Source organism: Aspergillus japonicus, assembly GCF_003184785.1.
Source record: "Aspergillus japonicus CBS 114.51 unplaced genomic scaffold BO86scaffold_72, whole genome shotgun sequence".
In the NCBI taxonomy this organism is placed as follows: domain Eukaryota; kingdom Fungi; phylum Ascomycota; class Eurotiomycetes; order Eurotiales; family Aspergillaceae; genus Aspergillus; species Aspergillus japonicus.
In genome coordinates, this window is record NW_020291709.1 from 126,964 (window position 1) to 143,219 (window position 16,256).

The window sequence follows — 16,256 nt, forward strand, 5'->3', positions numbered from 1 at the left end:
AGTATCAGAACTGCGCGGTTGGTCTAAACCTGCGGCGGCCGCCGTTCCGCCTTTCACGGCTGCTGGAACCTCACCTCATCCCGTTCGCGCAGAGAACCTCGTAACTGTACGGCAGGCGCCCTTTGCTTTCTTCCATCAAATTTTGCGGCCCTGCCATCACTTTTGGCTCTTGTTTTATCGTCCTTCGCTTCTTCGCGCTCGTTCCTAAATCTCTATGTCGTTTTCCGCCGGTCTCCCCCCCCCGTTCTTCCCTCTCCGGACTTGATATTCCCCCCAGCCGTGGAGAAACGAGCAGCAGCCCCCTCCCTCGCCCGCGCCCCCAGAATCGGGGTTTTGGAGCGAGCATGTCGCTCGGCCACCACCACGCCTGGCTACCCCCGGGCCATCTGCGCCCTCCCGACGACCTTCATGATGCGCGGTCGGCCAATGGCTATTCTAGATCTTTTTCCGGGGCTCGCACCCCCCAGTTGCGCGCTTCGGCCGATGCCGACGGCCTGCACGCGGGAACTTTGATATCCGATGCTGATCTGGCACCCGACGATGACCCACGTATCGCCATGTTCCGGGACTTGTACAAGCGCAGCGAGGCGCAAATCAACGATCTCTTCGCCAACCAGAAATCCGCCGAGGAGGCCGCCCGCAGCGCGGTCGCCGATGCGGAGGAGACCCAGACTAAGAGCCAGCGCGCCGACGAGTCAGCTCCGCCTCCCGCACCCGCCAAGAAACCCGCGAGGAAACTCGACGATGACGACTACGACGACTACGACGACGACGATGATGACGATGATGAGGCTCCGTCCCCTCCCAAGCCCAAGTCCCTCGGCACATCTCACGACCCGAGCGGTCTCCCGTCGCCCAGTCGGCCCTCCAGTGGCTCCGTGTCGGTCGTCATCGAAGCGCGAAAGGAAACTAAGAAAGAAACCCTGGAGGATATCCGCAAAAAGCTAGAACAAGATAAGAAGGCTACCGAGGAGGCCGCCAAACGGAGCTTCCATACCCTCTTTTATACCCTAGAAAATGATAGAGATGCCATGCTGGACCAGCAGCGACTGGAAGAGTCGGAACGCCAAGTCGAGGCGGAGATGTCGGGCCAGGCCAATGCAGGCAACAACCCCAATCCCAACTCCAATGGGTACGGCTCGCTGAGTAGCGCCAACCTGGGCGCCTCAAGCCTGACCCTCAAGAACTTGATCGCGCGCATTGACATGAAGCGCACCATGGTGCAAGCTTCGGATGCAGAGCTGCGCAGCCTGATGAGCGAAGTTCGGAAGAACCGAAGCAAGTGGGCCAGTGAGGACAAGATCGGTCAAGAGGAGCTCTATGAGGCCGCCGAGAAGGTCCTCAGTGAACTCAAGGCCATGACAGAACACTCGACGGCGTTTCTGACCCGTGTCAACAAGCGCGATGCGCCTGACTACTACACGAGTAAGAACCCTCTGCTGTCTTGCGAACGGATCGCCGCTCTTCAATATGCTAACCCCTATTGCAGTTATCAAGCACCCCATGGACCTTGGCACGATGACTAAGAAGCTCAAAGCTCTGCAGTATAAGTCGAAGCAGGAATTCGTTGACGATATCAACCTAATATGGTCCAATTGTTTCAAGTACAACACTAACCCCGAGCACTTCTTGCGTAAACATGCATTGTATATGAAGAAAGAAACTGAGAAGCTCGTTCCCCTCATCCCGGAGATTGTCATTAGAGATCGGGCCGAGGTGGAAGCAGAAGAGCGGAGGCTCCAGCTCGCCGAGATGGATGGCGCAGACGAGAGCGACGATGAGCCCATCATGTCGTCCCGAGGAAGGAAAGCGCCGGGCAAGTCATCGAAGAAGGGAGCTGCTCCTGTGCGGAATACCCCCAGCGGATCGGAACCTCCTGCGGGTCAAGCCTCTCAACCCCCCGCGCCTGTACGGTCGGATTCAGACACCGCGATGGAAGGCACCCAGAACGGCTTTCCCACGCCGCCTCCCGGGGGAACGCAAACCCCATCGGATCCTGCTGGTGTTGGCGCCGGTGTTCAAGGAAGCCAGGGTGATGCCATGGAGATTGATGGGTTAATACCTTCGAACAACAATATCCTGACCGCCTTACCGGCGTCTGGCGTGGAGTCGGAGGACCCCGAGTATAAAGTCTGGAAACAGGTCACGAAAAAGGATCGTGCTGTCATTGCCGCGGAGCGACATCGCCTGTTCAAGGGCGATAAACTCAACTCTGAGGAGCCCGCCTTGCTTAGGACTAAGGCTGGTATGAGACGGTGGCTGAGAAACCAGATGCAGATTAATGCCGAGGGCGACAAAGCCCGCGAGTCTACCGCGCAGGGTATGGACCCTGGTGCAGCGGGTGAGACCCTAGCCGAAGGAATCGAGGTGGACGAGGATCGAGTGATTCCTGATTATTACGACGTAATGTCGGGCGTCCCTGACCTGCCTCCATATTTGTCTTGGAAGGAAGACTCCGATGGCAACATTGTGGATGCCTCTGAAGAATTCTTGCGCGTGCTGCCGTCAGGGTCTTTTACTCAACCGGACAGCAAGCTTTCCCGCAAGATGGATGCGAACATGCGTCAAATGCAGGAGACCCGGAAGGTGTGCTCGAAGATCGGCATTGTTAAGCAGATGCAGCTGCAATCTCAGGTGAGTAACCCTTAAAGACTTTACCAAGATCACGGGTCCTGATGCGCAGCAGATGTACCAAAACCAATTCCAGAAATATCAGCCTGAACCGTTTGTTGAACACGATGTTCCCGCGCATGTGATGAACGACGGGGGCCCGGTCATTTCTCCGTGGGTTTGCAAAGCAGCCCTGCAGCGCTCAGTAGCGAAGATATTCTATCACACCGGTTTCGAAGAGTATCAGCCGTCAGCTCTAGACGCTGTCACCGACATCGCCTCGGATTTTTTCCAGAAGATTGGAGAGACTTTGAAGTCATACATGGAAACACCGAAGCTTCCTGCGACTGAAACTCCAGAACCGAACACAGCGCCGCAATGGAAACGAGCGTATACGGAACCGGAAATGGTCCTCCATACGCTCTCATCTGTCGGTGTCGATGTGGAAAGCCTTGAGTCATACATCAAGGACGACGTCGAACGTCTCGGCACTAAGCTTTCAACAGCCCATGATCGTCTTCGGTCATTGCTATCCGAGCTTCTGCGACCTGCCCTTGCGGATGGCGGCGAAGATGGCTCCAGTGCCTTTCAAGACGGAAGCGAGCAGTTCATTGGCGGTGACTTCGCCGAAGATATCGATGAAGACTTCTTCGGATTCAAGGAGTTGGGGCTGGACAGAGAGTTTGGGCTGGCTACCCTTAGTGTTCCGCTTCATCTTCTGCAGAATAGGATGTACAATGCTGCCCAGGCCCAGAACACCAGGTGCGTGTTTTTTCACTTCTCCCCAACTGAGACACTCATGCTGACATTGTCATCAGTGCTGCACAAGCTGTCACGCTCTTTCCTCCGCCTCCCGCTTACCCTCGCATCACGTCTGAGACATTGCCTTCGCAAATTGGTCTGGTACAAGGGTTCCTTGGTGCCAAGTTGAAGACCAGTAACAGCGAGTCTTTAGTCGAGGATCTGGAGCTTCCTCCGAAACAACGACCTACGGCCGCCCGACCTCGTCTTCCTGCATCCGGAAAAATTCAGCCACCTGCAGCAGCTTCCGGTCTCACCACCAGCCCCCAGAAGCGACCTCTTCCCCCCTCTGCTGCAGGCCAACAACCCGCCTCCAAACTCGGGATGTCGGAACCCAGTAAGAAGAAAGTCAAGAAAAACAGTGGAGCCAGCATCGGGGCTTCTGATTCTGTTGTAGAAGGAGAGGAGGTATTGCCGGGTGTGGATGGCACGAAAGCTTCAGCCACCACAGCTGTAAAGCCCAATACCGCCGATGAGCCTTCTGTGGATGCCACTCCTGACCTAAGTGGCAAAGGGGACATGGATACCGGGCCTGATGGCGTTGGCGCGGAAAGCGTCGACAATGCTGCACCACTGACGAACGGAACGGTGGCTGGTGATGCGTCATGAATTGTTATGATGATCATGGTATAAGACCCTCCTTGAGTGGTCTCTCGTTCAACCTTTTTTTCTGGGCTTGGGTGATTGGTGGGTGGGCATAAGGTCGGGTTTGGAGATTCTTTGTAACTGTAGCGTTTGCCATTTTTACTTCTCGTCCTTTTCTCCTTACCTCTTTACTATTATACCTGGCAAGGTGGACCCTTTTTCCCTTCGTGATTTGTCTTCTTTTTGAGTATATTTCCCCCCCCTGACATCCCACAGCATCGCTCTGTCAACCCTCTTTTCCTTTTCTTTCTCTGCTTCCCCGTCCTTTTTGTGATTCTTGGCTGTGCTCAGTGTGCGATAGGCGCGTGTTTTCTTTTTTCTTTACTCCAGAAGACTGGAGTGTATGAGTGCAGCAAAGGCAACGGAGGAATCAGCAAATCTAAATCTAAAAAGTGAATCCAAACATCTTTTTCAAGGAACGAGACCTGTGCACACCAGGATCCTGCTGGCATTGGCGTTCAATTTTGACTCCGGGTCCTACACCCGACAGACATGTTTCAGGCCAACCCCAGTCGATAGATCCATTCGATTCTGTCCTTGTCACCGGTACTTTTTCGGGGGTGCGAGTGGTTACACCAATTATTCTCCGCTGGGCGCAGCAGTCTTCCGAAAGGGTGGCACAAGCCCTAACTCATCCCGCCGGTTTCCTCCTCGACTCAAACTACAAGGATGTCCGCAGAGCGTTCTAAGACAAGACAAGACGAAAAGGCGCTCAACGTGTCCAATTCCAACACCCAACCCACTCTCACTCTCTCACTCTCTCACTCATCTAAGACAAGAGGAGGAGAGTCGGGAGGGGGGGGGGGAACCCCTGACGCTGCAAACGAACGAACGAACGAACGACCCATCCCTGCTGCGGTTGGACTACGCCTCCGCCCTCCCTCGTATCTTCAAGACAAATCGCTGCCCTCTCCCGTCATGATCCTGGATGTTGTGCTGAATTCAGCGTCAGCTAGGAGGCACAGAACGGGGGTCTTACTTTAGATCTCTCCACAGGAGAGAAAGAGAGAGAGAGAGAGAGAGAGAGAGAGAGAGAGAGAGAGAGAGAGAGAGAACATAGAACCCCGGGACCTCCGCGTCCTGTCCATCCATCCCCATCCCCATCCCCACCCCCAAGCGCCCCAGGTGTCCACCAGCGAACGAAGGTATCAGCCAGAGAAACGGGTACCGGGTACTATACACGCATCATCCCCCGGAAAGCACGCACAAAAGCACCACCCAGAGAAGACTGTACATGTACCGGAGTGTGCCTACAGCCTAAAGCCACAAGCCATAAGCCATAAGCTATCCCCCGAGTCTCAACCCACCCCTCTGGCTCGTGCTGGAGCCTGCATCGCCATTTAGGGAATAACTTAAGAACTGACAAATTCCATGCCCAACGCTCGATGCAGTGGGCTCCAAGGCCTCTCTCTCTCCCTTCCGATCTGTCGCTGAGTAGAGAGGCACAACAAATGAAAAACCAAAAAAGTTCCCAATCAGAAATACAGCCGAGTAGATCCTCCCTTCCTTCCCTTTTCCAAGGTTTCTGAGACCCCCCCCCCAAAAAAAGAGAGAGAGAGAGAGAGAGAGATATACATACGCTCGCTCGCTCGCTCAACATGAACCAAAATCTTCGATCGTGCTCCACCAAACTTCCCATCGGCAGTTACGGAGAGGATGTACTGTACGGGCACTTTGCCCTCTTCCTCTTTCAGGATTGAGAAGCTACCTGCCCCTTCCGTCCATGTTACTAGAACTACAACCACAACTACAACTGCAACTGCAACTGCAACTGCAACTGCAACTGCACCGGATGTGACGATCGACTCTGTCCGGTACATAGGTTGAGAAGCCTGCGCTCGAATTTCTTTGTTTGTAGGCAGAGCCAGAAAGACGAAGTATGAAGCTGGGATGGTCGGTCTGTGCACCTCCTTCTCTATTCCTCCTTCTTTCTCCGCTTCTGGGTCTGTTCCTTCTGCTGGTTCCCTATCTCTATTATCTGCCTGCGTGTATTTGTTCCAGAGAGAATCGGGCGGCCGTTGTGCGTTTGTCGCGAGGCGGCTGTTTCAATCCTGGGACGATTCGTTGGGATTATCATCTCCGACTGTTGGTAGGGAACAGTGGGTTCATTTGCCCCGGGACTGGAGCCTGCAGCCGAGCTACGGTGGATTGCATTCAGACTACGTCCGGCATTGGTGTCGACGTTTTCCAGGATTGTCACCCTGATGACTATGGCCCCGTAAGCGAGATCGTTTGTTCGGAAGGAAGTTGTGTAACCTACCTGCCGGCATCCTAGCCCCTGAAGATGTCGGCCATCCAGAGCCCTACAATGGTCAGATCCTGCTCTTCCACCTACGAGCAAAGACAATGGGCTTGAAAAGCTTCGATTGTTCAATTAGTCAATTCTGATGGCTGATTCTTGGATGCAGCTACGCCTCTGGTCAGCTGGCCCTGTCATTCAGACCCGTCCAGTCTCGGAGAACCGGTCAGTTCCGATCAACTAGGCAACTTGCCGACCTGAAGCTAAGCACAGTCCGAGTCGCATCACATAAATACAAGATAGTAAAAAGATCCTCCAAGTCATGTTTGACTGGGTAAAAACTGCAAAGGAAACCTCTCTCGTCCGGCTCTCCAACACTCCACCCCCAATGCCATTGGAGTTCACCGCACCGTTGCGTGTTCAACCATCTCAAGTTTGCAAAGTTTTAAATGTACCACATGGTGAAAGGAAGTCTGTTGGAATTGCCCACCATAGGGAGCAGTCTAGGATCGGCAGGGCGCTTCTCAGGCTTCGGGTTGGTAAGCTTCACAGTTGGTCCACTCTGGGGGCCCGAACTCGAAGACACATCCTCGTGGTTCCTCGCACGAGCTGCGATCAAATGCGCATAATAAACCGCCGGATCTAGGGACATTAGTGTCAAAGACAATGAAAATGACAAAGTAGTCAACTTACGCAGTGAAACCGAGGTAGTCGAACGCATGTACTGATAACAGTGGTCGTAAATCAAATTCTCGAGTTCATGAGACTTATGCCCAATCTGGTCCAAGATCACATGGTAATGCACCGGACGAGATGTACCCTGGAGTGCAATGTGGGAGTAGAGCAGGAAGTCCCAATCATGAGGACTAGTCACATCCTTTTCAATCAAAGTACCGGGCAGTGGGTTGCCGTTCTTATCCGCAGCATTGCGGTCACCGGGTCTGGGGAAAGCCCGCAGATGGTGGCGTTTGTTCGCAATGACGACGGTGAATTTGCCGGCCCATCTATCCTGGGTAAGCTTCATGAAGATAGCTTTCATATCAAACACCTCCGATTTGAGGACCTGTTCAAACTGGCCGGTTGAGACACCATCGCGGAGGTAATAGACATGCTCGGGGGCACGCCCTTGTCCAACGGTAGACATCCATTCACGGATCAGAGGAATAAGCATAATTTCAAGATTGGCACGGTTGATAATCTCAACACGATCCCCGTTAGCCTCGCAAGCACCGAAGTATCGACCGCCGAAGTTGTCCATGCAAACAGAGACAGCGGCCATGGAGGGTGACCAAACACCCATTTGGGAGTGTGTGACATCTGCTCCGATAATCATGGAGTTGGGCCGGAGGGTTGCGCCCGGAGTCTTAGAGACCACACGTGCTGTAGTGCCACCAAGTTTTGCATTCACCTTCATCAGCACGTTGGAATAGTACTGTGGGTTTCCCTTCAGAACGTGCGACGCAAGCACGCATTGAGAAGGAATACCAAAGCGACAGTCGCACGACTTCTTGATGCGGTGGTACGCGAATGAATCCTTGTTGGGGACAACAACCATCAGAAGCTGGGGAATCTGCTTGCCGCACTTGGCCATGACCGTGTCATAAAGCTTCTTGATTGCTTCACCAATGTCTTCCTTAAGTTCGACAACCACTGGGCGCCGCGCCACTTGTCCGCCATGTCCCGCATAGGCTTTCATGAGACCGTCACAGAATGCTTCGACCTGAGCTTTGTTGGCAGCACCACGCTTGCCCACAAAATAACCCACACCCCAGGCCTCGAGGGCGCGTCGGTTTGGCTGATAGAATTTCTTGCCACGAAGGTCCCAGCGGCCGTTTGTCCCAGGGTTGTGGCGTTGGTTGCCGCCGAACTGAATATCAGGGCTTGGGAGAAGACGAGCTTTGCCCCGGATCATGTTGTTATCGACCTGGAGACCGAAGGCACGAAGAACAGGGTCATTGGAGTGATCCATCATCTTCTTGTTACCCAGAATCGAATTCAGTCTTTCGGCTGGACGAGAAGCACAGTATCTGATCATGGCGGAAGTCTGATACTCATTCAGCTTCCAGGGATAGCGGGTAAAGCCATGAATCGTAAGGAGCTCCATGGGGTAAACAACACCCTTCTTGGTCATTTCCACCATAGGGAGTTCGGGGTAATCGAGGAAAATGTTGTACCGCTTCTTGAAGTACTGCTCGACACTCATGCGCTCGACCTTCCCGGTTGCCTTGTCCTTGATGTCCAGCATATACTGGCGGGCATTGCCATTGACGAGGCCTTTGATGGTGAAGTTGACCCCGGTGCAGGGACAGCCCCTGTAGTGGGCTTGCACCACAAGCTTTCTCACCTTGCGATGAACCTCAAAGAAATGAGGCGAGTCAGTCGTACCGCCATGCTTGTCTGAAATAGGCGCACATTTGTGTACAACCTCCTGGATATCTCTGGCATCGAGTACAGCAATTGCCAACTGCATCACACCACAACGAGACCAGAAGCAAGTGTTGGAGACGTCGATGTTCACGATAAGTCCACGGCCCTACAAGGAGCATTAGTAGGCGGAGCGGAGAAGAGGAAGACTGGATGAGCTCACCAAAGCAGGACGCATAGCCTGATATACACCCTTAAAGGCGTAGACACATTGGCCCAGATCCTGGCAGGCTCCTTCGGGGTCGAAGAACGAGCGTTTGATTGCCACGTACTTGGTGGATGGATGTTCGCGTAGGACGTGATCAAGGAAATCTGTGACATTCATTACATCTTGATTGTGCTCAGCAAAAGGGACTACTCACTTAGAGCCTGCAGGACATTCTCCGACATGTCGGTGCGTCCCTGAAGCCACATGTTCAAGGCCGAAAGATCGACGGCTTTGGTGGGTCGTACAAGCAGACGGAAAACATTGGGCTTAGTACCCTTGGGACGGCCCTGCTCAGCGTCCAAATCGACCATGATGTTGATGCCATCCTTGTAGTCGTTGAAGGTCCTGATATACAGTCAGTCAGGCTGCACACGAGGACGCGTTGTAAAAACATACCAAGCCAGTTTCTGACCATCAAAAATGATGCCTCTAAGGGCGGCCTTCCTAGCACTGGAATCCCAGACCTTCTTGATCACGGCATTCTTCTCAGCGCCGTTGCCGATTTGGACCTAGGTACATTGTGAGCATGACATACTAGTATGGGTCGAGCGGCCTATACTTACATCGTACTGGAAAATCTTCCTATTTGGAAACTTGAGAATCGGATAGGCGTTCAAAGTGACCTCGATCTCCTTTCCCGTGGGGTTGAAGGCCGGGCGAGGAACGGTCTCGCATGGAATTTTGTACTTTTCCATCTCCCCATCAGTACGGATTCTCAGGTGGCGGAGGCCATCTGGAAGCTTGTCGATGGCTTCCAGATTCTCCATTTTGAACAGCAACTGAAGATCGAATAGGAATGTGGAGTGTGATAGAAGGACGTAGCTGTGTGTCAAAGGCAAAAGGAATTCTTGGTAGCTTAGGAAAGACGAAGGTAGAAGACGAAGTTCAATGTATGGGAAGATGTAGATACGAAAGGATGATGGAGGATGGAAGGAAGAAGACGAGAGAGAGCGAAAGAGAGAGGGTAGAGGGCCCTTTAATAATGGAGGTAGAACAGAACCAGGGCCTGTCGCCCAGTGAAGCAATAAAAACCATTCAAGAATCTGTTGGCAAACATGGTGAAGACCAGCTGTCATCAATAGGAGACGGACAACATGTGGTAAATGTCCAGAAGGATGAATGGGGTCATCGACCAGGAGCCACAGTGAACACAGTGATCCAAAGTAATTCGAGGCTATTTCCCATGGAGAGGATGAAGAGAATGCCATAATCCGGAAATTGAATAGGGACAGAACAGTGGAGGTGAATAAAGGACTCGGAGGAAAAGGAAGTGCAACTATCTAGGTCATGTAAAGACCAGACGATGGAGGGTGAATACGGAGACCAAACACAGAGTGGATGGGAGCAACAGACAGGACAGACAAAAAGTTTTCGAAAGATACAGCATCGTCCCCGACTATCACCAAGCTTACCACTCCCAGCGCCTTGACTGACAGCAACCATATGATTGCTAACATCGAACAGGAGATGAACATACCAAGTGATTAACATTGTATGCTCCCATGGGCAGATCAATGTTCCTGCACATGTCTGTGACCAATTTCGGTTTCTCCAAGGCAGGATCTGCCAACGGGCCAGAGCTATGGCTAGCCATTTTGTTGAACAGAATTACCGCTGTTGGACGGTTATTCGTTTGCTCCTGCAACTCGACATGTCAGCCAAACTGTTACGCAGCACCGTGATCAAGGTATAGGGAATTTGACAAGCCATGCATTGCAGGTGCCGGCCATGCTTGCATGCAATGCCCTCAAGTGCAATGATAGCGGCACCACAGTAATAGCAACGAGCTCCAGCCTTGGCATGACCGGCTCGAATGCAGGCACACGGGTGCACCGGCGGGGCGAGGCGAACTTGCTTCGGAAGCACATACCTGGACACGATTCGGCTGCGAGGGTCAAGCAAGATCGAGTAGGATTTGCGTGCAGCCAAGCAGTTGGAGGTATAGGAATTGCGGAGGATAGGGATGCGCACAAGGACGAGATTGAGAATGATGACCAGGATGGGGAGGAATTAGGAGGCAGGCAGCGGAGCAATTGCTGTTTGCAGGTAAGGGGAAAGATGTCAACAGGTAGAGGGGTTTGTTCCGAGCAGGAAATCGAGGGGATGGGTGTGGTTGCTATGGGTGTCCTGACGGATTGAGGGTGGGATGGAGGCGTGGAAGGAAAGATGTGAGGAAGGATGGGAGGAAGAATGGGAGGAGGGCCGAGGGGAAGTGGAGAGGTATGAGGTAGGAATTGAGGTTGAGGGTGAGGTTGAAGGTGAGTGGAGAGGTGAGGGAAGAGGTGAGGATTGAGATGAGAGAGTGGGATGCGATGTGATGTGTTGCTGGGAGGGTAACCACGACCGCGACGCGCTCTCCCAAAGAGGAAGAACAAGGACGGGGGGATGGATGGCAGAAAAGGGAAATTAAGGAGAGAAGATGTGGGAGATACTTATCTACTCTCCGGGGCACTGCAAACGAGGTCCGCTACCGGAAGGAGCAAACGAGGAATTGACCGGGATATCATATGGCGACTTGAGGTGTTGGTAAAACAGGTGGGTTGAGATGAGGTGTTGCCAATTGGGATAGTTGTAGGTGGGCAGATGAGGAGATGTGGGTGCTATATGAGTTGCAACTGAAGCTATCTATCTCTAGGAACTGCTGGCGGAGCAAGTGATGGGCAAGTGATGCTTAAGTGCCACCAAGCATCATGCTTCCCTTCCGAGTATCGCTGCTGGCTACAGCTGATTTAGATGAAGTGCCTGGGTCTTGCTCGTGGTCTTTATATACACTGTAGGCATGTGCTGGAAGCCAGGAGCAGGAATATCAACGCCCGCTCTGGTAGTAAAGAGTACTGTACAGTATGTACATCTAACCTCGTGCGAATCTAGTCAAAAGTGGTAGTTGCAACTCAGGCCCTTAACTCCGCAAGCGTCTTGCTTAGACGCAACTAAATGCCTCAGAACTCTATGCTCGAAACCGAAGAGACCGTTAGGCCAATTATCCTAATTGAGTAAAGCATGGATCATGGGCATGACACACACTACAGCCGCCATCATCTTCTCCATCTTCCACCGCAGCCGAAAATGGCACTGACCAAATAGGAAGATCGACGCAGGCTGTGCACTTGATACTCCAATGGTTGCATGAGCTTACTCTTTGGCTAAACCTGGCCCGGTAGTTCAACGGATGAAAACTGCTGGCCGAACTCGCTTCTAGGCTCGAAAATGGGATGGCCCGGGCATAAGTGCCTATCGTCACTGACACCCCTACGGTATTTTGAAGATGCAACAAATGGGTCAACACTGTTGATTGATCGAGTGATATAGCGAGAAGGCAGAGAACCGAATGATATGACCCCCGCATCAACAACCCAAGCCTCGCCTTTCCCAGGCCGATGCCACACTGTACAAAGCCGCCCGACGCAATTAGAATAAACAATAAAAATGAAGATCGACCGACGGAATCGCCAAGCTTGAAACGCCCACTCATCAAATGCAAAAGACGACCAACAACTGTACAGTCCAGAGCCGCGCCGCTGTCGCAACCAAAAAAAAAACGAGAACGAATGATACAGCGCGGATGCGTGGTGGCCACAATCGCGCATGGAAGAATTTACACGACAACGTGTTTATATGACTCATAGATCAAGAACGGTAGGCACCTAAAAGCCAAGAGCTGTTAGCCCACTCCTCACAAGCGATTTTGAGGGAGGTGTAGTCACATACCAGGATACGATTGCGGTGCTTGCCCTGCCCCGAGCCCACGAGGGAAGGGAATTTGCGAGATGGAACTAGGTATATCGACCCTGCGGATGAGATCGACCATTTTCTCCGGAGAGAACCGCCCGGCGTTGTACGCAGAAGCTGGAGGAATCATACTCAGGAGGTTGACAATGTCTCGGGGAAGAGGAGCGGGTGACCCCTGGGATCTGAACTGGGATTGATTGCCCATAGGCCGCTTCTGGTCCATCTGGCGTCTCTGCGTGGTCTTGAGAGGAGACTCAGCCCGGACGAACTTGCGTGGGCGGCCCATGTCGTCGTCGAACTCCTCCAACTGCCGCTTGGGCGAATTCGTGATAGACGGATCCGGGAATCGAGAGTTGGGAGTGCCGTGACGAGACACCATCTGGTCCGCCGCGTACGCCGCCTTGGGTCTGGTTTGGGAGGGTGAAATGATGGGATGCACAGCTGTGGGGTCGAATGCCGGGGTCGAGAATCGGTGGGCAAATTGCTCCAATGTTGGGTCTTCGGGAAATAATTCACGCATACGGGTTTCGAGGTTGATGACCTGGACGAGGTCGCCATACCGCGACTCATACTCATGAAGGAAGGCGAAGATGGGCTTAGTCTTGTGCACATTCTCCGGGTTAGAGGCCAACTTCCTCACGGTCATCTCAAAGACCGCTCTAGCATCTGGCACGGTGGAGATCAGTATCGTTCCTCAAAGGCTCCTGGGATCAAAAAGATTAAGACTTACTGATGACATCGTTAATGTCGATGAGATGCTTCAAGTACTCCAAAGCGAAGTTCTCGTCTTCCGGGAAAAGCTTGGCACCTCGTTCGAAAATCTTGGTAGCGGCAGGGTCCTTATAACAATGATATTCTATAAGAGCACTCGCTATATAAACATCACTCGTGATGCGACCGCGCTTCCGGGCATCTTGGAAGATCGATCTCGACCCTGGCATCTCGTTGAGCTTGCCCTTACCCTGGATACGACGCATCGCGCGCATGAGAGCAATCCAGGCGAACGAAACGGTCTTGGAGAGGATGCCTATTTGAATCGCATGTGCATTCCGGACGGCTTCGATCTGGGATTTCTTGACAGAGTCCCTCGCCTTCGCCTCCTGCAGATCGTCGTCATCATCGTTCTTCGACGGCGGCTTTTCGGGTTGCATCTTGGCGAAAGTTTCTTCCAGGCGAGCAACATCCTGATCTTCGCGGGTGCGAGCCTTGGCAATCAGCTCGTAGAGCGAATCAAGCAGTCTGTCGTAAGGTTCTCTGACTTTGGCACCGCGCACGATGGGGTCCTGTTCCGACTCAGTTGTGATTTCCAGCCGGTCAGCACGCTTGAACGCGAGCAAGCAGCTCTCCGGATTCGCGTCAATGCCATGCTTCAGGAAATCATTTCCTTCATTTTCTAGATCATGATGGAAACAGAATTCGGCTGCTTCGAACCACATTTCGGGCAAGAATCTGAGGGCCATGAGAGCTTGTTTGTAGACATAGATCACCCGGGCTTTGAAGGCCGCGGGATCGTCTTCCTTCAGCACAAGCGGGTCGTCCTTCTCCCATTTGATCCATTTTTTCCAGATCTCCACCTGTTGCGCATACTCGACGTCCCCGTCAGAGCCAGGCACAGGCGGCATTCTGGGCAGTGACGTACGAAGGAGTCCCTGCGTGATGTGCTGCAGCTCATGATAAGCGGTGCGAGCGGTTACAAAGGCCGGCGATTGTTCCTGAACAAATTTGAAGCCCTATATGAATTGAATGTGAGCCTGACAATCTCCCAAATCCAAAAACACCTTGGAGAACTTACCGTCATCTTGTTCAGTGACTTTTCAAACTGATCATACTGGTTCCAGAGTGTGCTGGTTTCCTGATTGGGGACGCAGATGGCCTTGTGGTAGGCCTTGCGGAGCAGGTCCATCTTCTGTTGATCTTGCCATCCAGACCCTCCAGCATTTCCAGGGCTCGAGCGAATAAATTGAATATACTCGGCATAGATGGCTCCAGCGTCCTTATCGACGCCGACATGTTGAAAGGCTAGATCATAAGCCGCAGTGATGATTCTCCTTGCCTGGCCCGTGGTATCTGTAGTCAAGGGATTCCGCCGACGAACATAATCCAGATATACGGTCCAAAGTCGGACATCGGGAATAGTCAAAAGGGTCCGGCTGAAGATCTGTTCTAAACGGAAGAGCTCATTGAGCTCCGCTTCCATATTCGCATATGCGACCCATTGCTCGGCCTATAATAGGATTAGCCGACAGGGTCCCGCTGGCGAGTAAATCCAGCGACACTCACCGAGAAAGGAAACACTCTCAAGAAGCGCTCATAGACGTCGCGGGCATTGTCGATCCTATTGCGGCTTCTGTGTTCGTTAATCAACTCCAGCCAGGCAGGCATATCACCTCGAGGGTCCTCCTTGATCCTGTCCTCCAGTATGCCAATGCGATCGTGAGGCAGGCGACCCTTGGACGTGGAGGGAGATTCCGGCTGGGGAGTAGCTGCATTGCTCTCCTGCGCGCTGTCCGGCGGTAGAGTACGCGTGTTGTACAACTCCTGGCCCGAAGCCACAGACGCATCATTTTTAGAAGCAGCAGGGAAAGAGCTATTAGGGACATTCTTGACGCTGGCAGACTCCTGCGCAGACTCATCCAATGATACATCAGGGGTAGAAGTAGCTTCATTTGCATTTCCTGAAATGGGTTGCGAAGGTATAGTATTCATGTCCTCGACACCTAGTACAGCCGGCGGCTCATAATCATCTGCATCACCCGCATCATCCTCATCCTCATCCTCAACCACAAACCCCCCAATCGTCCTGGTCTTGGGCGGAACAGAAGCCCCAGTGGCAAGGCCAGATGTTGATGCCTGAGACTCAGCTCGGGAAGGTGTTTGGGAAGGGTAGGTATTGCCAGCTTGCTGACTAGGGTCTGTTTCGGGAGCAAGGGAAGAAGAAGACGGAGATGAAGAAGAGGTCTGGTCTGGTGGAGGGGTGGAATTGGAAGGAGGAGCAACGGAAGGAACATTTTCAGTTTGCTTGGAATCTGTCTCGGAAACCGAATACTGATCTGGCAGTGTTTTTGAAGGGTCATAATCATCTGAATCTGAACTATCTGCACCTTGCTCTTCAACAGCCTTATAGTCCACAGAGTCCGCATTCATTGCCTGAGCCTGGAAAAAGGCGTTCTCAGCATCATCTTCAGCCATGACAAAAGGATGTGGTCTCGCTCGCGATAAGGGTCAAAGATTCAGACTACCTGTGAAGAGTGGCAGGTTAGCGACTGGACGTTGGGAAAGAGGGGAGTAAGATCGAGATGACTCTTAAGGGAATCGTACGGAGAAGGGTGTGTGTGTGTGTCAAGCGGGCGGTGCTGCCAACTGCCTGCCAACCCAGAGTAATCCGGAAAAGACAAAGGATCGACACAAATCCTCTGGTTTGGAGCGTCAGAGGGGAGCCGAGGTACAAAGAATAAAAGAGAAAAGCTGCAAGCGAGTATCGTTCGGGCAATAAGAGAAATCCTCCTGGTGGATCTCACAGGTATCACACCGATGAGATGAGGTGCAGTTGCAGTGGATTCTGGGCTGGAGCTTGTGGCAGAAGCTGCGGCTGTCACGCAT

General features: G+C 52.7%; 3 protein-coding genes across 3 annotated transcripts; 1 reads left to right on the forward strand and 2 right to left on the reverse strand.

The window, feature by feature from the left end:
• Window positions 1–127: 127 nt before the first annotated feature.
• On the forward strand, window positions 128–4,456 carry BO86DRAFT_370557 (SAGA histone acetyltransferase complex subunit SPT7). The gene is made up of 4 exons (XM_025670283.1): window positions 128–1,425; window positions 1,490–2,634; window positions 2,687–3,372; window positions 3,429–4,456. Exons 1-4 carry the CDS (start codon window positions 345–347, stop codon window positions 4,018–4,020), a joined length of 3,504 nt encoding a protein of 1,167 aa, XP_025523426.1. The 5' UTR covers window positions 128–344; the 3' UTR covers window positions 4,021–4,456.
• Window positions 4,457–6,446: 1,990 nt separating this feature from the next.
• On the reverse strand, window positions 6,447–9,694 carry BO86DRAFT_347156 (putative eukaryotic translation initiation factor eIF-2C4; the record flags this gene model as incomplete). Its single annotated transcript, XM_025669273.1, has 6 exons — window positions 6,447–6,937; window positions 6,989–8,828; window positions 8,883–9,031; window positions 9,082–9,272; window positions 9,324–9,436; window positions 9,491–9,694. The coding sequence occupies 6 exons, from the start codon at window positions 9,692–9,694 to the stop codon at window positions 6,741–6,743; spliced, it is 2,694 nt and encodes an 897-aa protein (XP_025523427.1). The 3' UTR covers window positions 6,447–6,740.
• A 2,511-nt stretch (window positions 9,695–12,205) lies between these two features.
• rna14 (cleavage polyadenylation factor subunit RNA14) lies at window positions 12,206–16,203 on the reverse strand. The gene is made up of 6 exons (XM_025674706.1): window positions 15,975–16,203; window positions 14,937–15,895; window positions 14,449–14,880; window positions 13,387–14,386; window positions 12,636–13,322; window positions 12,206–12,571 (listed from the first exon to the last, which is right to left on the reverse strand). The coding sequence occupies exons 2-6, from the start codon at window positions 15,843–15,845 to the stop codon at window positions 12,555–12,557; spliced, it is 3,045 nt and encodes a 1,014-aa protein (XP_025523428.1). The 5' UTR covers window positions 15,846–15,895; window positions 15,975–16,203; the 3' UTR covers window positions 12,206–12,554.
• Between the last annotated feature and the right edge of the window lie 53 nt (window positions 16,204–16,256).

Excerpts from the sequence above, each read along its gene's own strand:
- BO86DRAFT_370557 (XM_025670283.1), top strand. The coding sequence starts at position 345 with ATGTCGCTCGGCCACCACCACGCCTGGCTACCCCCGGGCCATCTGCGC. Across the intron at positions 2,635-2,686 it reads AGATGCAGCTGCAATCTCAG|ATGTACCAAAACCAATTCCA; the intron begins GTGAGTAACCCT and ends GATGCGCAGCAG. Across the intron at positions 3,373-3,428 it reads GCCCAGGCCCAGAACACCAG|TGCTGCACAAGCTGTCACGC; the intron begins GTGCGTGTTTTT and ends CATTGTCATCAG.
- rna14 (XM_025674706.1), bottom strand. The coding sequence starts at position 15,845 with ATGGCTGAAGATGATGCTGAGAACGCCTTTTTCCAGGCTCAGGCAATG. Across the intron at positions 14,387-14,448 it reads AGTCACTGAACAAGATGACG|GGCTTCAAATTTGTTCAGGA; the intron begins GTAAGTTCTCCA and ends CAATTCATATAG. Across the intron at positions 13,323-13,386 it reads CGACATTAACGATGTCATCA|ATGCTAGAGCGGTCTTTGAG; the intron begins GTAAGTCTTAAT and ends CCACCGTGCCAG.